Source organism: Odocoileus virginianus, chromosome 18 (genome assembly GCF_023699985.2).
Source record: "Odocoileus virginianus isolate 20LAN1187 ecotype Illinois chromosome 18, Ovbor_1.2, whole genome shotgun sequence".
Taxonomy (NCBI): domain Eukaryota; kingdom Metazoa; phylum Chordata; class Mammalia; order Artiodactyla; family Cervidae; genus Odocoileus; species Odocoileus virginianus.
The window spans coordinates 23,079,908-23,104,044 of record NC_069691.1 but is presented as its reverse complement, the minus strand read 5'-3'; the positions used below and the strand labels follow the sequence as shown (position 1 = coordinate 23,104,044).

At 39.3% G+C, this 24,137-nt stretch overlaps 1 protein-coding gene across 2 annotated transcripts in view; it reads right to left on the bottom strand.

The window, feature by feature from the left end:
- UHRF2 (ubiquitin like with PHD and ring finger domains 2) overlaps positions 1-18,597 on the bottom strand; it is a 71,044-nt gene extending 52,447 nt beyond the window's left edge. For both annotated transcript variants that reach the window (XM_020904573.2, XM_070480458.1), the window contains exons 1-3: positions 18,144-18,597; positions 11,509-11,742; positions 3,078-3,337 (exon numbers count right to left, since the gene is read on the bottom strand). In XM_020904573.2, the coding sequence (XP_020760232.2) occupies positions 3,078-3,337; positions 11,509-11,742; positions 18,144-18,296 (647 nt within the window). In that variant the 5' untranslated portion in view covers positions 18,297-18,597. The remainder of the gene's footprint in view (positions 1-3,077; positions 3,338-11,508; positions 11,743-18,143) is intronic.
- Between the last annotated feature and the right edge of the window lie 5,540 nt (positions 18,598-24,137).

The window sequence follows — 24,137 nt, the reverse complement described above, 5'->3', positions numbered from 1 at the left end:
ACTGCATATTCCCAAAAAACTCTTCTGACAGATTTCTTGGTCCCAAGTACCATATCTCTCTGCTATGGCTAAATGACAAGTTGTTCAAAATGCACTGCCGCACTCAGAGTTTGGAAATAATCAAGCAGATTAATCTCAACTTATTCTATGAAAAAAATGAAATTAATTCATTGAGAAATGATAGTACTAGATCAGAATCATAAATGCAGCCTGTATGTACTTAGAATCTATTAAGTACAAAAAAAATTGTCTGATAAATACTGCTTTGAAAGTGAAAATTAAAGTTAGAATGACTGGATTATTTGTTTGCAATGTAACATATTTAGTAATGCCCATCTAAGATTGAAGATGGTCAATGCTTGTTTTTGTCTGCTTCTCAGGATGACCATTCTCTATCTTTAGAGATCTGGCTGGCAGGAAGTTTCTGTTATATCCTAAAGTGTACTGTGTGCATGCTCAGCCGTGTCCAACTCTCTGTGACCCCATGGACTGTAGCCCACCAGGCTCCTCTATCCATGAGTTTTCCAGGCAAGAATACTGGAGTGGATTGCCATTACCTCCTCCAGGGAATCTTCTTGACCCAAGGACTGAACCCATGTCTCTCGTGTCTCTTGCATTGGCAGGTAGATTCTTTACCACTGCGCCACCTGGGAAGCCCAGGTTATCCTGAAACCTACTTTCCGTGTGGTACAGAACTTCCTCCCAGAGCAGCTAAAATACAAAAGCTATCTTGATCCTAGTCTTTTCAAGCTAAATACTTTGTTCTTTCAGCTATTCTTCATGATGGTTTTACATTTTACATTTTGAGTTCTAAAAATATCCAAGTAGAGAATAATCAGCCCAGTACAACAGGAACACCACCAGTCTTAATCTAGGTATCTTGTTTCTAATCAAATACCCTACAGTGTGTAACTATTTGACAGCTACATTCTATTGACTAAGTTGGAGCTTACTACTCAGTAAGAATCTGTATTACTACTGCTAAGCCATATATGCCAGTCTCTTGTCAATGCATCCTCCATCCAAGAAAGTAAGAACTTGTTTAATAAGTTACTGAAATTAACATGAACTTGACTATAGTTTTTAACTTCTCTGATAACCATGAAGAATGAAATTTTAACAAGATTTGTCATCACATCCATATGGGGTCATGGGTCTTCCTAGGTGCTTACACCAGCCTTTTGTTATTTGGGACTCTTATCCAGAAACTCATCTATTTAATTTCAGACTTTATTTCATATAGTCCTTTGTTCTTTTTGAAGATATAAGTGATATTTACCACTAAGCTCCTGATACTTTATTTCTCAAAGAAAGTTCAGATACTGTTTTCCTTAAGTTGCCAGTACTGAAATAATTCCATCCTGTGACATTATTTTGAACATATAATTTTAGTCTTCTCATGCATTCTGGGTTTACACTCCCTTTTACTAACATTCACTCTATTCAAGAAAAATTTCTCCTACATTAAAAAATAGCCAGGGACTTCCCCGGTGGTCCATGGCTTACGCTACCAAGGCAGTGGGCCCAGGTTCCATCTCTGGTCAGGGAACTAGACCCCACATGCCACAGCCTGGTGCAACCAAATAAATAAATAGTCAAATAAATGCTAAGATACTGTGCTTTATGCTTTAATATTATACCAAACTCAGGCCTAGCCCTTGGAAAAGTCTTATTCCAAAACCAACTAACGGCCCCTAAACCTGTAAAAATTTAGTAAGCCTTAGTTCATTTAGTGTTTAAAACTCACCCTATTTCTACACTGTGTCATTCTATACAATTATTAATTTTTGGCCAAATAATAACTCCTTTATGGGCCAGAATCAGACCCCAAGTAGCTGGTTTCTGAGTTCTTTTCTCTAAGAAATAAACAGTAGAAACAAATCAAGAACTCTCCTTGTTGACAGCAGATACACAGATAGCTTAAGTCCCCCACTAATGTGGTATCTTGCCTCTTTGCCACGGTACTCATAAACCCAGAGATTGGTTACTGTTAACCTACCAACTTCAATCCCTTCCTATCCCAGCCTTGATTTACCAATATTACAAGTCCTGGCCAATCCCACATTTTAATACTCATTTAACTGTCGGTTCTATTATCATCTACTGTAGTAAAAAAAAAAAAAAAAAAAACAGTATGATGGCCCATTTGAAATAAGCCATGCTGGCAACTTAGAGCCATAAGAAGAATCAGAAAAGATAAAAGGGATCCACTTTCAAGTCCTTTCCAGGTATCCTGGAAGTATGTGTCAACATCAATGTCTTTTATACTATTTTTGTAAAAAAATCACAACCGTTTTAGAATCTTGAACTCACACTTGATAAAATATTTGGTTGCGTATTTTCTACACATATGAAGACGTCACTTGAGTGAAGACTTAAAAGTTTATGTAGTGTTGAATAAATACTAAATCTTTCACCATAGTAAATTTTATTGTAGGATTTTAAAAATAGGTAAGGAAGATGATAATTCAGTGTTAAGAGGCCCTTAGGCCTCTAGGGCCTCTCAATATGGTTTTCACATGAACATTTAAAAACGTTTGGTTGGGAGACGGAGATTGGGAAGTAATTGCTGCTGATATAGTTTTTTGGAGGGAAAATAAAAGTATTCTAAGATTAGTTTGCAATAATGCTCAATTCTGTGACTATATTAAAGACAGTGAATTGTACCCTTTATATGTATAAGTTTTATGTGAATTAACTCAGCAATAGCTTTCAGAAAATATTTCAACTCCATTCTAAAGACTATTACATTCCATGTTATTATATATTTTCTAAAATCTTAAAATGCATAGCAAAAGCCCTAACATACCAGAGGACCAGAGAGAGAAACCTTACATATTAAATTAAGCCAGGTATTAGGATACCAAAAACAAACTACTTATGAGCCAAATGCTGAATGTTAAGGAGCTCTTATTATATTATAACCACTAAACAGAAACAAAACAAATGGTACTAGACCAAACATGACTCCTAGATGATCTCTTCAGAAAGACTTATTTGAAAACAATCTTGAAATGGGAGATTTTGCTTCTGCAAACAAAAACATGAATGAAGTCCTCAATATCATGAGCACTTACTCATCATACTCGATATGATAAATAACGTCTTCATCAGCAGCAACAGAATCTGAATTAGATGTAGAGGGTACATTGTCCAATTTTTTTGTGTTCTCTTTGGAATTATGATTTACATTTCCATTAGTCCTTTTACAAGAACTGCCATTCTTCAGTGGAGTTTTGCCACGTGAGTGTCCATCAGAAGCTCTAGTAACACTATGTATACGTGCTTCAAACCAAGCACCAAGGGCGACATCTCTGGCATCCACCAATTCATTTACCTAAAAAAGTTTAAAATCAGTTAATGAAGCGTAACTTCATCTATTGCTTCAAAAACCTTAATATAACTCAAGTTATTTTGAGAGTTATCACTGTTAATATTTGCAGATACAAAAGTTTAAAGTAATTTCAAAGATTAGAACAAAACTATTCTTTTGGATTGTACTGTCAAATCTGTTATTTACTAATATGAAAATTAACTTTCCTCCCAATATCCTTCAGTGAAATAGGTAGTTTCTTTAACTATTCCTATCCTTACTGTGTACCCAAGAGTCATCCTGGCATGTTATTCATTAAGAATGTCACTGACAAAAAGCCAGAACTTTAGATTATCGTGACTGTGAAACTAATTTGTTCCATTAATTTCTTCAGAATCCTTCAGACAGCTTACAGTCAGACCAACCAGAAAACAGTGTATTAAGCAAAAAATAAAAGAGGGACTTGTGCACATGTACAAAGGAAAGAATTTAATGAACCTACCTATACAAAATGGGGTTAAGTTTCACCAACAGTAATTCACTAGCAAATGCATTATTTACTACCTCAAAGGACAAATATAAAGAGAACAGAGCAATAAAGATGCAAAAGATAATGTAGTCAACTCTAGTGGATGATTCATAACTAAACCATACAATCTAACAAAAGGTATAAAACATGGTGTCAGAAAACAGGTACACCAGAGAAATTTAGATTTACCTAAAGAAGCTGGTTTTTTAAAAAATTATGTCATCCAAAAAAAAAAAAATTATGTCATCAAGAAAGCTAAAGGAATTGGTCTAAAGGTTAAGGCCCTTTCAGGAGCAATAATCAAGAGAAGTTCCTTCAACTTCAAGTCTTTAAAAACAAAAAAATAACAAGATCATCACCTAATCAAGCTAGCTTTTTCTGAGAGTCTAAGATCACTTTAAGGTATCATATAGGGTGGGGTGGGGGTGAGTATATAGTAAAAGTTAATACCTATATACTAGATATTATGCAAGGCTACTTCAGTTAGGTTTAACAATCTTAATAAATCATATTTTACAGGATAAGGAAACAAAAGCTCGGACAAGTTAACCTGCTCCAAATGGAAGTTAATAAAATGCAAAACTAGGATCTGAAGACACCTTAACCTTAAAGCTTATGTTCTTGCTACTGCACATTGCTATACATTATGTAAGGATATAACTACCATAGTGATTCCATCTATGGATCTCAGCAAAGTTAACTGAAAACCTTCTGGGAAGGACGGAGGATTCTAGATGCCATTAAGGACATTTGCAATTTATGGGAAGAGGCCAATCTATCAACATTAACAGGATTTAGAAAAAGTTGATTCCAACCCTCACGGATGAACTTGGAGGAGTTCAGGACTTCAGTAGAGGAAGTAACTGCAGATGTGATGGGAATAGCAAGAGAACTAGAACTAGAAATGGATCCTGAGGATGTGGGTGAACTGCTATAATCCCACAGTGAAGCAAATAGATAAGGGGCTGCTCCTTATTAATGAACAAAGAAAGTGGTGTCTTGAGATGGAATCTATTCCTGGTGAAGATGTGGTGAACACTGTTGAAATGACAAATGATTTAGAATACTATAAAACTTAGTTGATAAAGCAGTGGCAGGGTTTGAGGGGGTTAACTCCAATTTTCAAATAAGTGGGTAAAATGCTATTCAAAGTCTTGCATGCTACAGAAAACTTGTTTATGAGAGGAAGAGTCAATCAATGTGGCCAAACTTCATTGCTGTCTTATTTAAGAAACTGCCACAGCCACGACCACCTTAATCAGTCAGCAGCCATTAACATGGACACAAGACCCTCTACCTGCAAAAAGATCATGACTTACTGAAGGCTCAGATGATGGCTTTTTTTTTTTTTTTAGCAATAAAGCATTTTTACATTAAGGTATGAACATTTTTTAAAGAAATTATGCTATTGTACACTTAACAGACTACAAAATAGTGTAAATGTAATTTTCTTATGCACTGGAAAACCAAAAACTTGTGTTACTTGCTTTAGTGAGGCTCTTTTTTGCAGTCATTTGGAACCAAACTCCTACTATCTTTGAGATATACAGATAGCCACATTTAGAAAAGTCTTTCATGTTGAAGTATTTGATTAAAAAAAAAACACCCCAAACAAAAGCTCCACACATGAGAGGAAAGGAAAAATTATTAAAAAATAAAATAGCACCAACAGCAAATACTTGAGGATTTACCATAGTGAGCTACAGTTTTGTATATTCTGTGGAAAACATACAAGCTCTGCACATAAACCTAGGTTTAAGTCCTTGCTTATCACCTACTAAATGTAATGTTGAACAAATTCCTTAACCTGTTCCAGCCTCAGCTTCTTTTACAAAGTAACATACTTTGCAGTGTATTGAGATTAGGTGACAATTTGTATAATGTGCTAACTTAGCAACCATACAGTAGCAACAAATGAAAAAACTCTCCTTCCACTAATTATCAATATATGTTCAAAGTTAAGACTTATTAAAGCTCATAGTTCAGTCTTATTATACCATGCTTAGGAAATACATTAGCCATTTAATGCTATATACATTATCTCCTTTAAAAATTACAATACAAAGTCATTCTTATTTCCTAATTAGGTTCAGTAGTGAAAAACACTTGCCCTCAGGAGATATACAGCTAGAAGTGAAGTGAAGTGAAGTGAAGTGAAGTTGCTTCAGTCATGTCCAACTCTTTGCGACCCCATGGACTATAGCCTGCCAGGCTCCTCTGTCCATGGGATTTTCCAGGCAAGAATCCTGGAGTGGGTTACCATTTCCTTCTCCAATACAGTTAGGAGTGGGAGCTAACAAAGGTTTCTCTAACTCTGAACAGGATTCCTCTTTACACCATGTTTCTTCAGAGTTACAAATCAAAACACAATATGGTTCTATTTACATAAAGTTCACATGGAGAAAAATTAGGGATGGAGACAGGTTAAAAGCTATTATCAGGTTGTTTAATGGTAATAATAGGATAAAGTTAATAAAAAGCAAAGAAATGATTACCATAGAAGTTTGGGTAGTAGTGGTAACTAGGGAGGGGGGAGTTTAACCAAGAGAGGGCACAGGAAAAGTTCCTGGGGTACTATTATTCTATTGCTCAATTTGAGTGGTATTTATGGACAATGACTTTATAGTAGGTTGTTAAGTTTTACTTGTATTTTTATTGTCTATTACATTTCATGACCAAAAAGATTTTAAAAAGCAGCATAGTACTTTAGACAAAAGACAGGAAATACTAAGAAATCCATGATGTTTACTTAGTAATTACTGATAATTTTCCATTTCCTTTATTTGCTAAAATGAGCATAGACACATAAAAAAGTTTAACAGTGCCACACACTTAGGTAAACCCCAAAAGCTTACTATCAGCATGCTAAACAGTCATTATTTAATGAGTTGTTTCAACAGCGAGACCTGATGTGAGTCATACGAAGCTTCCACAAAAACCAGAACACCAATTTAGGCATCAGAAGTCCACCTGGTTTCAGAAAATAAACGACTTCCTAGAGTCAGTAATTCAATGTGTTGTACAATGGGAATAAAAGGACCCCCGCCCTCTGCATTACTTTCCAAAGGCTCTTCAAACACGATAGTGATATCTAGTTTCTTACTACACATGAAAAGATAGCTACAACTGACCAAATACTGCTCAAGGTTACCAAATAAGGCAAAACAAGACTGACATTGGATAATAACTTCAAATTAAAATTGCATCTTAAGGTTTAAATGTTATAGTCTGTTTTATGTATGCTTACCTGAAAATATTTAATATACTTTTTGTGCCTGCTAATCGTGAGGTCCAAAAATATTTTTAGGCAAAAGGGAAAGCCCCTAAATCTGTTTGCTCATCCATAAAGCAAAATCTTTATAAACCAAAAATTACATAGTTAAGAATTCATGAAAAGAAAAAAAAAATTTCCTAAATTTTAAATAATTCAGACACAACAATGAAATTTTGATATACTTACTATTCAGAGACTTGCTCTAAGGAAACAGACAAAATTCAAAGCAAACTTAAAATAAATCAAAAGAAGCAGCCTCTAAGCATTTTCAGGCTAGCCCAAAAAGAAGTTAAGATCTAGTATAATTCCATGAATTCCATGCAACGGCAATATCATCTGTTTACCCATCATTTCTAGTACCTAGTACAAATACATACTAAATGTCTTCATATTCAATGACTGAATTATCCAGAAATAATTCCTTCTATATGAAAGCCACTAGTTAAAATTTCAAATACCTATAATAATTACTGAGCTTCATCCAAAATACCAAGTAAATCTGTACTGGCACTCTTTAAGTAACAAGGAAGGTTAAATGTGGCTTTGACTAAACATATTACTTCACAAATAACTAGCCTTTGAGAGTTTAAGTGCCTGATCCCAGGTGTATTTCTAAATGAGGAAAGGGAGACAATGTACTTACTTGCCAAATTTGTCCAACTCATAAGATGGCCCAATTGAAATCTGAAACCAGGTCTGATGAAAGTTGAAAGCTCAAGTCCTTAACATCTATGCTATGTACTAATATGAAATATAAGAGATGTTTAAAAAAAAAAACAAGTACTTGGAGTAGTTGACAGCAAAGTGCTAACACTGAAAATAAAACACAAAGATCTGCTAAGAGAAGTAGTTTCTCATGATGCTCTTCTAAATTAGATTGGAGGAAGGCACACAGTTGGGTATTGAGAAGTGTGCTAAACAGAGAATTTAAATTGACCATAACAGTTTAACTTTGATTAATCTCAGACCTGCAGACATATAAGCTGGTCCTCCTATGAAAACACATTTATACTTACATGGCCCAAAACAAACCAGGTCAAACATAGCAGCTTCTAAACTGTTACATTACATTACAAAAAGTTAAAATGTAATAATGTAAGCATAATATATACAAAGATGGTTACAGAAATATTTATAGATATGTGGATATACAGAAGTTATTACACATACACACATGTACTTCCTTGCTGTATTTTAGGGCCCTAAAAATAAGGACATGCCAGAAGCAAGGAGCATATCTAAAGCCTAGGTATTAGCTTCCAATATCATTCTCCAATTAAAGGAACTAAGGCTCCTTAGAGAAATGGTTGACTGCAGGACTGGGGCAGAAAACACACAAGATGAGCCCGGAGCACCTTCTAGTGCCAGAAAGAAAGGTTTTAACAAAACAAAAATCAAAGAAACCCCAAATGGGGACACATGGAAAGGACACAGGAGAAAAAATATACATACTAGTGTAAATATATGACTGAAAAAAATGAAGAAGAGACAAGTCTCCCACATAAAAGAATTCCTAATAACTTTTGTAGATAATCGACCTTAACTATGGAGAGTCTTAACTCTCCATTCCTTAACAACTTATTAAACACAGATGCAGAATATGTTTTTTGTTACCTGAACGGTTACTGACCACAGCAGGGATGTTTCAATATTCACTCGCATAACAAATTGCCAGTCACAGGCCTTAGTTGCTGCAAAAATCCCCTAGTCAGTAATGTGTTAAGAGTTGGCTACATATAGTGACTTAATCTCAAAGAATACAGTATGCAAAAGGGGATGGGGGAGAGTAACTTGACAGTGAAGAAACGTGACAAATACTACCTTAGCCAGATGATTAAGGTTCACAATGCTAAGTTACTATTCATTTAAAACTTAAATAATGACAAAATAGAATGTCAACGGTATAGTGCCCTAGACACGTCATTGAAAATAGCACTTTACCTCTGTGTTCTTCCTCCCCAAGTATTTAAATTCAGTCTAAAGATGAAGAAAACATATTCTAAGGTTGCATTTTACAACTACCTGACCAATACACCTCAAAACTGTCAAAGTCATCAAAACAAAAGTCTGAGACACTGCCACAGCCAAGAGGAGCCTAAGGAGACTATTGTTTAGTATAAAACTAATGTAAATGTAATGTGGTAACCTAGATGGGATTCTGGAACATAAAAGACACTAGATAAATGCTAAGGAGAAATAGTTCATTAATTGTAACAAATGTGTCACACTAATGTAAGATGTTAACAGAGCAAACTGGGTGTGGGATACATGGGAACTCTGCAGTATCTTCCCTACTATGCTGTAAATCTAAAACTGTTCTAAAATAACAACTTGATTCTTAAAATAACGTGAAAAATCATCAAGTAGAAAGTTTTGGTAACTGCAAGAGGGATGAAACCAATGAGTGAAATAGACAATTTGGCAAGTGGGCTTTCAATATTAACAATTCGATCTGAACTGTGAGCATTATATAAGGCACTAATTTATATGTTTTGTATATATCATCTAAGTTTATTCCCAGACTTTTGCTTTGTTACTATAATTTTTTTTCTTTTATTAAATGACCATAGTAAGGAAAGCCATTGATAATTTAAACAGCCACTTTGCTGATGGCTCATAATGCTCTTATGTATTTTCTCAGCTTACCAGGTAATTCCTAAGTATTGACTGCCTTCTCCAAGATTTACAATATTTTCTTTTTTGCTTATCTGTATTATCTAGAACTTCTAGAAAGATGTTAAACAATAGCATTAACAGGCTTCTTTGTCTGGTTCTGTCTTTAATGGGAATGCTTGTGGCTTTTCCCCACCATTAAGCATAATGCTGGATATGGTTTAAAATATTCATCTATTCCATCTGTTCCTCTTAGCAAGGATTTTTTTTTTAATCAGAAATAAATTCAAATTTTTATTTAGATGCAAAAAACGGATTAGATCATTTGTTTTCTTTGGTTATATTAATATGATGAATTATATTAAGATGTTTCCTAACAATAAACTATCCCACTTCCTGACAAACCACACTTGGTCAATGTATGTTCCTCTAATATATAGTTATTATTTTATTTGCAAACTGTAACTTAGATTTTACATCAATATGTAGTGATACTAATGTGCTTTTATAATCATGTTTTCAGTATCAGTGTTATACTAAATTTATAGAACAAATGAAAGCTTTCCTTTTTTAAAATCTTGTGGCTCAATTTAGATATCATTATTATTCTTTATGGGTTTAAAGCAATTCAGTGTAGTGTAGCCAGGCCAGGTGCTTTGATACATCTCTTTACCAGTTTTGATTCTTTCTGTTTTTATGGATCTGTTTGCATTTTTTTCACAGATCTCAATTTGCATTTCTTAAGTAATTCATTTTATCTACCAATCTTTAATTTTTAGTCTTGAAAAAGCTCTGAAAAATTAAGTTTGGGTCCCAGTTTACCTCAACCATTAAGAATTATGAAAAAATATAAGGATAAAGATGAGGCAAAAGTGTCAGTTATTTCTACAAAATTTATTAGAATTTGAAGAAGTTACTAGATAACAAAGGTCAATAAATCAATCACATTGCTATATAGCAAACAAACAAATTTTAGAAGGTAACCATTTATAATAGCATCAAAAACAAAGCTACTAGAAATAAATCAAAGGTATATAAAGAAGAAAGTAATTGAGAAAGATGTCAAAAATCTAAATTAATGGAGACATCTATCATTTCAATAATGAAGGACTCAACATTGTAAAGACGTCAATTCCTCAAGCTGGTCTACAGATATGGTTTCCACTGAAATTCCATGAGTACTTTTATTTCTAGGCAAAAATTCCTAAAGAAATTCTTGAACGTGTGTACCAAGATACACATAGTTGGCTCAAAACAGCACTGTTTATAACAGCTAAAATTGGAAACTATCCAAATATCTATTCATCATGGGTTAAGATAAATGTATTATGGCATGTTAATAAAATGGAATAATACAGTGAAAAAATATAGCCATATGTGAAAATTTTCAAATATAGGCAAAACAAAATGTTGTTTAGAGATACATAACTAGTAACACTAAAGAAAAATGAAACGATCATGGACGTCAGAACAAGTAGTTTAACTTCTGAGGGAGGGAGAGTGAGATGTACTATGGTAGGGGCATACAAGAGGCTTCAGAAAGCAACTACTTAACCTTGGTGGAATTACACAGGTGTTTGCTTTTATGCTCTGAACCACTGAGTATAGTCTGTCTACACAACTTTCACTGTTTTTTCAATATTACTTTTAAAAGTTAAAACATTAACAACCCCAATCTCTACTTTCAAATGGCAATCAATGTTTACTTATTCACAACATCCTGAAGAGAAGACATCTATATTCCCACAATTAACAAGAAGTCTGAGGAAGAAAACATACCTTATATAGTCCAATGCCAGGATCAATAAGAAAATCGCGAGTTGATGTAGATGGCTTACTGGAAGGTCCCCCCCTTGGGGTTTTCTTTACTTTAGGTGGACTATTAGAACAGGGTTTGGCCTGTACATCAGTCTGTTTTGATGTGCTAGGAAGGTCAGGGTCTGGGCGAACTAGTAGCTGAATTATATCATTAAGTCCAACATCATAGTCAAATAAAGTATATCCATTTTCCAACTGGAAAAAAAAAGGACAGAAAAAGATTAAAATGCTTCTCTCAAAACTCCATCTTTTTACATCCTTAGTTACCCAAATGCTCTAGTCAGATTATTAATATAAAATTCCCAGCATTACAATTTAGTGATCTTGAAGCCATTCCTATGGCCCCTGATGTCAGCATCTTCTCAGTTTGTCTGTGTGTGCAGTCAGTCATGTCCGACTCTTTGCGACCCCATGGACCTGCCAGGTCCCTTTGTCCATGTTATTTTCCAGGCAAGAATACTAGACTGGATTGCCATTTCCTATTCCAGGGGATCTTCCCAACCCAGGGATTGAACCCGCATCTCCTGTGTCTCCTGCACTGGGAGGCAAATTCTTTACCACTGCGCCACCTGGGAAGCATCTTCTCAGAGCCTCAATAAACTCTTAGGAATCATTCTATGTCAACTATAGGGAAAACTGACAGCCACTGAAACCAAATATCATCACTGCTGCTGTGATCTCATCATCTAAGCAGAAAAACTCATCTTCAACAAGTTTTATGTATTTTAATGAATCCACTACAAGAAACAAAAGGTGAATTTTCAAAGTGAATTGTTTTATAATGTGGTGTTCATAAAGACATTTAGTTAACCATTTTATCTTTCTGAAGCAGTAACTTTAAAAACCAAGTAGAAAAAAATTCAAGCAGGAATGATTACAATGCTTTCTCATGCTACTCCAACCTGCTCAAAGTTTTCTGTAAAGGTGATCAAGTTGAATTATGCAAGGTATTCCAGGATGACTAGTGAATAAATTATTTTGTAACTTATCCATATTTTGGCAAGGTTTCTATAAAGGACTAAACTGCATCCACCATTCCCACCCTAACTCCTCTCAAACATGTAGAAGTTCTAATCCCAAGTAACTCAGAATGCGAACATATTTATCTGGAAATAGGATCTTAACAGCGGGTCATCAAGTTAAAACTAGATAAGGGTGGACTCTAATCCATTATGATATGTGTCCTTATAAGAAGTTGAAACTTGGACAAACATGGGGAGAAAACAGTAACATGACTGGAATGATGTATCTACAAGCCAAGAACACCAAGGATTGCTATCAAAACATCAAGAAGCTGTTTGAAGGAAGCAAGCAAGGATTCTCCCCTAGAGTACAGCATGACCCTGCTGACAAGTTGACTTTGGGTTTACAGCTAACAGAACTGCGGGACAAAATTTGCCCTCCTAAGCCACCTAGGGTTTGATACTTTGTTATGGAAGCCCTAGGAAACTAAGTCTCCATTTTGTTTCTTTATACAATTCAGTTGGCCATTTCACTAAACTCCTTAAAGCTCAGAACTATCATTTCCCAGGAAACACAACCAATTTAATCCCTAGTCATTTTTCCCTTTGTATGTAATATCTGTCACCATCCACAGCTCTAACACAATAAGGCCATATGTGAGAAGTCAACTAAAGAAACCAAAATAAAAATCTGTCTTTGAATGACAAACTTACTAGTGTATTAAATAGGTACCTTTAATTCAAGCAATCCAAAACATACTTAGAACAATCCAACACATTACAGGACTGCAAAGAGATCAAATCAGTCAATCCTAAAGGAAATTAGTCCTGAATATTCATTGCAAGGACTGATGCTGAAGCAGACACTTCAATACTTTGGCCACCTGATGCAAAGAACCGACTTACTGGAAAGACCCTGATGCTGGGAAAGATTGAAGGCAGGAGGAGAAGGGGACAACAGAAGATGAGATGGTTGGATGGGAGATGGTTGCATGGCATCACCGACTCAATGGACGTTAAGTTTTAGCAGACTCTGAGAGTTGGTGACAGACAGGGAAGCCTGGTGTGCAGTAGTGCATGGGCTCTCAAAGAGTCGGACACGACTAAGTGACTGAACTGAACACATCACAGGTGTTCACAACTGTTAAACAGAACAAGGGATTGAGAAATTAAAATTTCCCAGTAGTGGAATTAAATGGTACATTATCTAACAGACTAGCTAACACTCTTCTTTCAGATAAGTCTAAGGAGTCTCCCAAGTCAGTAAGCAGATAGGCCCTTATCAGGATAGGATGTTAACATGGCTTATCTAATTAGAAAAACAAGAACTCTTAATCCTCAACTACTGGAAAACCTCAATAAGCAAAAAACTACACGTTCACACCTTCATTTTGCCTGTCTCCAAAAGCATCCCCACCTCATCAACCCCCCCCCCCCCCCCCACACACACACACACAAAACTAACAGCACAGAACATGAAAATTAACTGGTAGGGCATTCCCTAAAATGAAGATACCTGTATGAAACCATATAATAGAAATCAGGCCCACAGTGTAACCACTTTTCTTCAATCAGTCATGCTTGCTAGGATAGCCACTTTTACCCAGATGATGAGTCCTTTCCTAATTCATAGGCACTCTCAGAAGTTTTCCTGAAATAGTGATTACCCATCCACTGCATAGCAAGTTCCACAGAGTTTTGCTATTGTGCAGAGTTGTGAAGACTGTTGGAATGATTTGTTATTTTAAAAGCACCAAGAATTCCCTGGTGGTCCTGTGGTTAGGACTCTACCGACAAGTGCAGTTCTCTCCCTGTTTGGGGAACTAAGATTCCAAAAGTGAAAGTCATTTGGCCATGTCTGATTCTTCAGCACTCCACGGACTGTAGCCCACTAGGCTCCTCTGTCCATGGGATTCTTCAGGCAAGAATATTGGAGTGGGTAGCCATTCCCTTCTCCAGGAGCCATGTAGCCAAATGAATAATAAAACTACTAAAGTCCTCCCAAATTTAACAAAAGTATAGACTGAAAATTACCTGCACTTAAATTATGTTGAGTAGGGGAGAAACAGATTGGTAATTTGAAATTTACACTTGGGAGTTTCAGGCATTTAAATAATGAATGTCTCATAGCAGAAAATGTTTGAGAACTGCCATTCCAGAAGATGTGGCTGAAGAACTTATATTAGAGAGGCGGGGATAGTCCTAGAATTTTTTTCTTTGAATTGGGTTGAAGTCAAGAAATTATAGGTAACAGTAAGAATTACAACTGTGATGCAAGGGAAAACTAGGAGGCAAACACCAAATGGCAGTGGCTCAGAAGGCAGAGAAGTCATTCCCAAGAGGCTACTGATGAGGGATGCAGGTGGAGACCATTACTAACTTTCATCCATCTTTCACAGCATATATACTACAAACACACACACACACTCCAAGTAGGCAAACACTTTTACTTTGTACTGCATGTGAAAACGGTACAGGGGCAAAAGGAAACCGTCTTTCTTCTGGTTCACGCTTCACACCTACAACCTACTCTAGGAGTTCCTACAGTGGTGCAGGGAAGAGAAGAGGGAAGAGAATCCTTTCAGAGTAGGAAAAGCTCTGGATTCTCAAAGATTTAGAGATCCACCAACACAACTCTTTCTTAAACAAACCCCCAGGGAGCAAACTCAACCTCTCAAAGAATATCTAAAAGAGGTTACCCTACTTTAACTGGAACTTACAGCCCTGGATTGCTGCTCTCTCTCCATTCTGACTCTCAAAAGTAGAGTCAGTCACACAATTACAGTGCTGCTCAAGCTTCATTTGCATACCAACCACCTGGGGACCTTGTTAAAATACAGATTCTAGTTCAGTGCGGCTGGTCAGGTGAAGCTAATGCTGCTGGTCCTGCTGATCCAGGACCATACTATGAATAGTAAGAAACTAGTATGAGGCTGAGTTCCTACAATATGCATTTTCAAATTCTGGTGTTCATCAGTATTTCCCATGGGGTCTTGTTAAATTCAACCACTTGTAATTTTAGGGTGAGGTGAGCATCTATAACAAATATCCACCAAGTGATTCTGATGTTTATCAGAGATTAAAAGCAGGAGACCTAACATACAAAGATGGAAGGGGAGGTAATTTACATCATGGACACTCTAAGTGTTGTTTTATTTATGACATTTTTCACTATGTGGCAGTAAGGTATCTTGAGGAAGGAGTGTGTTTTCCTAATAAGCACAAAACTCTTTCTCAAAGATTTAGAGATTCACCAATATAACTCTTCCTTAAAAAAATTCCTATCTCCAGGGTGCAAATTCAGCTTCTCAGAGAAGCATATCCAAATGAGGTTACCCTACTTTACCTGGAATTTACAGCCTTGTTCTCTCTCCATTTTGACTCTCAAAGGTAGCATCAATCTATTTTGCCCTCTCTCATTTTGACTCTCAAAAGAGCATTTTACAGGATAAGGGCAGGTCTGCGACACCAATCCAATAGAAGCCTACTACAGACACACTATCCTGTCCAAGGACTGTAGACCGTATTTCCAAAGGAGAACAGAGATAATAATCACTCCCATGGCTACTTGTCCGCTTGTAAACAAACACCTGGAGCACTATCTCTCTTCTGTCTCCAACTAAGTAGTAACCCATGGTCCATTCCTAATTCCTACTTGTCTACGGTTATAGAGAAATCAAAGCAGAGAGTTATCAACTGTCCTGGGCTAAGAGGTACATAAGGTTGTTATCCTCAACAGTTTTCCCATGAGCCTGGAATAGCTTCGTGGTGTCCTGAAAATGTACTCTGTTGTCTTGAATTTATCACAATCCCTTCCTTTCCCTCAAGACAGCCAGGTGCACATTTTCTTTTTATCGTATTTTTATTATTAGACGGTAAGAGGTGTTGCCTGGGAATACATTTTCATGCTTCATTTCTATCTCTGGTGAAGTTAAAAGTATCCCGGGAATTTATGTACTATTGTCCCTAGCTAGAAAATAAAATTCAATAGACTTGATTACATGCTTTTCACTTTTGATCAAAAGATAAAAAAGGTATTAGCCACAGGAGGCACAGTGATATAAAGTTGCATAGCGTTTAATACACATACATTTTTAAAGCCAAGTGTAAACTAAATCGAACAGTTGTTTTTGTAAGTCAAACACTAGAAGATCAGTATAAAACTAACTACTATCAAAGATGCCATCTCTTTCTGTTGCTGTTTAGTCGCTATGTCGTGTCCCATTCTTTGTGACCCAATGGACTGCCAGCCTCCTCTGTCCATGGGATTTCCCAGGCAAGAATAGTGGAGTGGGCTGCCATTTCCTCCTCCAGGGGACCTTCCCCACCCAGGATCAAACCGTGTCCCCTGCATTCCCAGGCACCTGGGAAGCCCATGATATTTCTTACTTAAAACAATCCGTGGCTCTTTCTCTCTCGGAGTGTAATCTCATTACTCTAAAATTTCTGGACAGTTTCAAACGGTAAGCCTACGAAGGGGAGAAAAATATTCCTTTCAAACACTAAGCTGTAGGGGAAAAAGGCTACTTCTACCAAATCAAAGAGAGTTACACTTATTTCAAACAAGAGGATTGGAGCCAAACTATGATCAGCTGGAGGAAGCCAACTTCTTTAGTTGATTAACATTTTTTAAAAAAGAAAAAGATAAAGATTGAACGGGTCTGAGTCTCTTGATACAGACCACGTGAGAAGGAAAAATCTTCAATGGGCCAGACCAAGGCCATACGGTTCAACTACCTGCGACGCCCACAGGCAACCTCACCGCCAAAAAACACTTTCAGCCTTCAAGTGTGTACCGCTGGCTATGCTCCAATTACTGTATCAAAAGCCTGAGTGAGGGTTCTATTAGAAGGTGAAGGATAAGAGCAAAACAAATCTTTTGTACTGCTTTGAAAAGCAGTACTCTTCGAACAACCCCCTTGGCCCAAACTGGGCGGTTTAAGCCTGGTCCCGGGTTACACCAACAGCTTCTTCAGCAGGTCTCTAATCTCCCCTACGACAGATTCGATTCTAGGAAAGGAGGTGGGGTGGGGAAGCAGAAGTTCTGGAAACCCTTCGAATCTTCAGTGTATACAAATCCCTTCCACAGTGAGGAGGCGAGCTTAGAATCTTGTGCCCCATAAGCAACAATATGTAAGTTTCCCCTCCCACTTGGGAGTCGGCAGCGCGGCTGAGGTACGGAAGCGATAAGAGCCGTTAGCCGGGTCAGCACGGCCGGGAGCCGGAGCCTCCTGCCCTCCCCACCCGCACTTCGGCATGGCCGCCAGAGCCCGCTGCCCTCCCCGCCCTCCAGGGGCCACGGACCCCACCAAGCGCGGGAAAGGAGGGACCCCAGGCACTCTGGCGGGCTGTGCCCGCGGCTGCTGACCGGCTTGGCGAGGGCGGTAGGTCTCGGCGCTCGGGGCGCCCCCGCCTCCGACCCCGCCGAGCGCACCTGCAACTCGAGTGGCCGGGCCCCCGCTGCGCCCCACAGGAGGGCCCAGGGCCGCACTCTGAGCCTCGCGGGCTGCCCATCCGAAGTGGAGCCGGATGCGCTCTGTGCGCGCGGTACACCAAGCCCCTCCGGCCCGCCCAGCCCATGCATCCTGCTGCCCTTGCTGGGGCTTCCAGAGAAGTGCGTTGGGCGCGCCTTACCTGCTTGCCCCGGTAGAAGAGGCGCTGGCACTCGGGCCGTACGTCGAACAGCGCCCACACCCGCTCGCGCAGTTCCTCAATTGTGGCTTTCCGAGACACGTCCTCAATGGTGCGCGTCTGCGAGCCGTCGATGGTGCGAACCTGGATCCACATCTCGGCGCCGGGAGAAGGGGCCGGCTCCGCTTTGTCTCCCCCTGCGCTCCGGGCGCCGCGCCCCGCCCGGCCCGCGCCGCTTCCCCGGCTCTGGCTCTCAGCGGCTGGCCGGCGAGCGCGCGCACAAGGGAGGAAGACTGACCAGGCGCCGGGCCCGACAGGCGGCGGTGAATCCTAGACCGTGCGCCCACCTAACAGAGCTGGAGAGGGAACGAAACCGAAACCAGTCGGAAGCTCGGTTGCTATTGCAGCCCCCGCCTCACAAATAGGAAGCAGCCTTGTCTGCGCTGCGCGGAGTGTTTACTTATAGAGCTCTAGCTCCCACATGGAGGTCACGGCGCCAACCCGGATCTCGCGAGATCTACGCCGGGCTCCGCCTTAAAGAGGTAGCGACTAGGGAAGTGGCTGTAGACCAGAGGGAACTAAAATGGGAGGGTGCAGGGAGGACGGGACAGAGGGGCGGGGCCGCCGAGAGCCGTTACTTGCGCCTCCGTCTGCACCTGGGCCTTGGACACGCCCTCTAGCCTTCGGGTGTCTGGCGGTTACAAGGCCACCCACACGGGTTCCCGCTTTGGTCCAGGTTTCGCTACCCAGGGCGCCAGCGACTCCTCAGGCTTAGCGGATTCGGTTCTGTGGTCTAAAAAACGCACCAAAGATAAGAAATTCTGACGTGTACTTGTGTGATCAAGAAAAAGGGGAGTGCGTGCGGGTGCAGCCTAAATTTGTGAGAAATCACGTCAGGAAATGAACCCGCTCTTTGCCAGACCCTGTCAGCCACGCGGCCTGGCTGGGCCGGCCACCCAAGAAAGACCCTGGGGAACCTTCTGCTTCGCGAAGTCGTTTCCCGCCAGGCCCGAATGCTGCCTTCGCGCGGAAACCCGCATACTGGGGTTTCCCGCCCCTGAGCTGAGGTGGCGGCCCTAGGCGGGCAGGCTAAGGGCCTGCTGGGATCGTCCTCTTCGGGCCCGCTGCTCTCGCAACCGTACCTCAGACCTCGGAAGTGTTGGTGCCGCCGCCCGGAGGGCCCTTTGTGGTTACCGATTGTGGACCTGAGTTAGCGAGCATTTGGGCTGAGGGTCACGGATAATGCTTTTAAAGGATGCAAAATTACACACCTCAGAAGAAGTCCAGAGATCTACTAGGAATAAATTATCAGATATAGGCCCAAAGCACGTTACCTAAGACATCAGACAGTGCGCTTACTTCAAATAAGAAGGAAGAGAGCATATAAAGGTAGAAGAAAATTATACATATATAAAAGATTTGAACTTAATATTTGCCAAAATCCATAACTTGACTGTTCAGACTGGTGCAAATTATTAGCATAAAGGCAGAGCAGCGTTTTTTTTATAACCACTTGAAATAATTGCCAGTACGGAGATCCAGTAGTATGAAAAAAAAAAAAAAAAAGTGGCCCAACAGGGGAGGGACAGAAAAAAATGGAATACCTATACAGACTTGGTCTCTGCTCTTGTTGGAAATTTTACATTCGCTGTATCTTCTAGATATAATTCATGTTGTCTCCTCCTAAGTAAAGCAAATACTGAGTATTCATTACATGTGTAACTATTAAGCACGCTTATAACCTGTCTCAATAAGGGATAGCTATTTGCTATTATAGGATATTCTATGCCATTGTGGAAGCATATTAAGACATTTTTTCCCTAATTCTCTGCTTACAAAGCATTTAAAATCCAATTGAGATAGGATTTAGAAAGCATGAAAATATTAAAGAATAATTTAGTACTAAATAGTCTGCTTTTGATTAAAGCAACGATTAGACATGAGACACTAGAGTTAGAGATGAGGGACTAGAATAATCTGTGAGCTTAAAGACAGCGGTACAACTTGACTTGAGTTAAATGGTATACTATAAGGAAGATGGTATTTAAATGATCAGTTCAAAGATTGAGATAGGCCTGAATTGTAAACTCAGTTTTGCCCTTTACTTAAAATATGATCTTGGAGAGACTGTTTACTTCAGTTTCTTCAATGCAAAATGGTGCTTGTGATGTCTAAAGAGTGTAGAGAGTTCAGCATAGTGCCTATTCCAGCTGGCACACAGTCAATTATTTTTGTGCTCTTATTATGGAGAAGATTTAGTTAAGTACAGAATGCCCTCAGAGGAGAGAGTGCTTAAGCAAAGACTGAAGGTACGCATTTTTCAGTCCAGTAGGAATTGCATGTAAGAGAAAGTTTGACTAAACGGAGAAGAGCAGAGTGTGAAGCTTAGCATTCAAAGCAGTAGATTTTGTGGGCCCCAGGGAGAAATTAAGGTTTTTACAGGAGTTCACTGATGTGATTAAATAGGCCTTTGGAAAGACAGCAGAAGGAATGTGGAAGGATGCCTTAGGGGAAATGTAAGTGGGGGGCAGGGGGTGGAATGCTGTCAGAAAGCTTACTGAAGAGGTAATTGTGTCAGTTTTGGTGAAATTTGTGGCAGTGGGTGAGAGAGGAAAGGGTAGATTCTAGAGTATTCTAGAAAATCAAGCCTATCAGGCTTGCAGAATGTGCAGATATGAGGAATGAGGAAAATGCTAAGAATAATGCTCATTTCTAGTTTGGGAGACATAAATGATGGTTTTGGTAGATGGTAATGCTCATAACTAGAAGAGAAAGCAAATAGGGAAAATAGGGTGAGTTCTGTTTGCACTGTATAGCATTTGAAATGCATCTAAAATATACCTAGATGGAGATATCTATGTGACAGTTGGAAATACAAGGCCACACTTTTGAAGGGAAGTAAAAAAGCATCACGATGAAAAAAAACTAGTGGATGTGATGGAATTCCAGTTGAGCTATTTCAAATCCTGAAAGATGATGCTGTGAAAGTGCTGCACTCAACATGCCAGCAAACTTGGAAAACTTAGCAGTGGCCAGAGGACTGGAAAAGGTCAGTTTTCATTCCAATCCCAAAGAAAGGCAATCCCAAAGAATGCTCAAGCTACCACACAATTGCACTCATCTCACACACTAGTAAAGTAATGCTCAAAATTCTCCAAGCCAGGCTTCAGCAATACGTGAACCGAGAACTTCCAGATGTTCAAGCTGGTTTTAGAAAAGGCAGAGGAACCAGAGATCAAATTGCCAACATCCGCTGGATTATAGAAAAGGAAAGAGAATTCCAGAAAAACATCTACTTCTGCTTTATTGACTACGCAAAAACCTTCAACTGTGTGGATCACAATAAACTGTGGAAAATTCTGAAAGAGATGGGAATACCAGACCACCTGACCTGCCTCTTGAGAAACCTGTATGCAGGTCAGGAAGCAACAGTTAGAACTAGACATGGAACAACAGACTGGTTCCAAATAGGAAAAGGAGTATGTCAAGGCTGTATATTGTCACCCTGCTTATTTAACTTATATACAGAGTACATCATGCGAAATGGAAGAAAGGCTATGACCAGCCTGGATAGCATTGCAAAGCAGAGACATTACCTTGCCAACAAAGGTCCATGTAGTCAAGGCTATGGTTTTTCCAGTGATCATGTATGGATGTGAGAGTTGGACTATAAAGAAAGCTGAGTGCCAAAGAATTGATGCTTTTGAACTGTGGTGTTGGAGAAGACTTTTGAGAGTCCCTTGAACAGCAAGGAGATCCAGCCAGTCCATCCTAAAGGAAATCAGTCCTGAATATTCATTGGAAGGACTGATGCTGAAGCTGAAACTCCAATACTTTGGCAACCTGAGGCGAAGAACTGACTCATTGGGAAAGACCCTGATGCTGGGAAGGATTCAAGGCGGGAGGAGAAGGGGACCGACAGAGGGTGACATGGTTGGATGGCATCACCGACGTGATGGACGTGAGTTTGAGTAGGCTCCAGGAGTTGGTTATGGACAGGGAAGCCTGGCTTCCTGCAGTCCATGGGGTCACAGAGAGCTGGACATGACTGAGCAACTGAACTGAACTGAACAGTAATTGTGTTTCTCTCTTACTTATTTCACTAGCACAATACCTACCAAGTTCATCCATTTTGTTGAAAATGGCAAAATTTCATTCCTTTTTATGGCTGAGTAATCTTCCACTGTGTATATGTATGTATGTATATATATATATGTATATATATACATATATATATACACACACACACACATATATATATCACTCACATCTTCTTTATCCATTCATCCGTTGAAGGACACTTAGGTTGCTTCCATATCTTGGCAATTGTATATAATGCTGCTATGAACATTGTTGGGAAGCATGTATCTTTTTGAATTAGTGTTTTGTTTTAAGAAAAAAAAAATCTAAGAGTGGAATTGCTGGGTCATATGGTAGTTCTGGGATTCCCTGGTCGCTCAGTGGTAAAGAATCCACCTGCCAATGTGGGTTCGATCCCTGGGTTGGGAAGATCTCCTGGAGAAGGAAATGGCAACCCTCTCCAGTATTCTTGCCTGAGAAAACCCATGGACGGAGGAGCCTGGCAGTCTACAGTCCATGGGGTCATGAGTCAGATACAACTTAGCAACTAAACAACAACAACACATTTGTTCTATTTTTAATTTTTTGAGGAACTTCCATACTGTTTTCCACAGGCCCACACTAGTTAGTTCCTTGTGGAGGAAATAAACATTTAAAGTACCTCAAGGGGAGATTTTCTGTTATAATTCCTAATGCTATTTTATCCTGTATGGGACTCTTTGTGCCTCTTGGACTTGACTGACTATTTCCTTTTCCTTTTTGGGGAAATTTTCAACTATAATCTCCAAAAATTTTCATACCTTTTCTTTCTCTTTTCTTCTTCTGGGACCCCTATAATTCTTCTGTGTTTGAGGTCTCCTTTTCCCAGGGTTCAAGGTTTTTTGGTTTCTGCCCGTCGACTGTTTCCAAATAAGAAAAGGAGTATGTCAAGGCTGTATATTGTCACCCTGCTTATTTAACTTATATGCAGAGTACATCATGAGAAACGCTGGGCTGGAAGAAGCACAAGCTGGAATTAAGAATGCCGGGAAATATATCAATAACCTCAGATATGAAGATGACACCACCCTTATGGCAGAAAGTGAAGAAGAACTAAAGAGCCTCTTGATGAAAGTGAAAGAGGAGAGTGAAAAAGTTGGCTTAAAGCTTAACATTCAGAAAACTAAGATCATGGCATCTGGTCCCATCACCTCATGGGAAATAGATGGGGACACAGTGGAAACAGTGTCAGACTTTATTTTTTTGGGCTCCAAAATCACTGCAGATGGTGACTGCAGCCATGAAATTAAAAGACGCTTGCTCCTTGGAAGGAAAGTTATGATCAACCTGGATAGCATATTAAAAAGCAGAGACATTACTTTGCCAACAAAGGTCCATCTGGTCAAGGCTATGGTTTTTCCAGTGGTCATGTATGGATGTGAGAGTTGGACTGTGAAGAAAGCTGAGTGCCGAAAAATTGATTCTTTTGAACTATGGTGTTGGAGAAGACTCTTGAGAGTCCCTTGGATTGCAAGGAGATCCAACCAGCCCATCCTAAGGGAGATCAGTCCTGGGTGTTCATTGGAAGGACTGATGCTGAAGCTGAAACTCCAGTACTTTGGCCACCTCATGCGAAGATTTGACTCATTGGAAAAGACCCTGATGCTGGGAGGGATTGGAGGCAGGAGGAGAAGGGGACGACAGAGGATGAGATGGCTGGATGGCATCACTGACTCGATGGACATGGGTTTGAGTAAGCTCCAGGAGTTGGTGATGGACAGGGAGGCCTGGCATGGTGCGATTCATGGGGTCGCAAAGAGCTGGACACGACTGAGTGAGAAGGTTAGTCTGGTGGTTTGTGTCTTAATGCTATTTTAAAAAGAACTACATGTTACAAGAATTGAACTAGAATTTCCATTGACTAAAAAACACTTCATA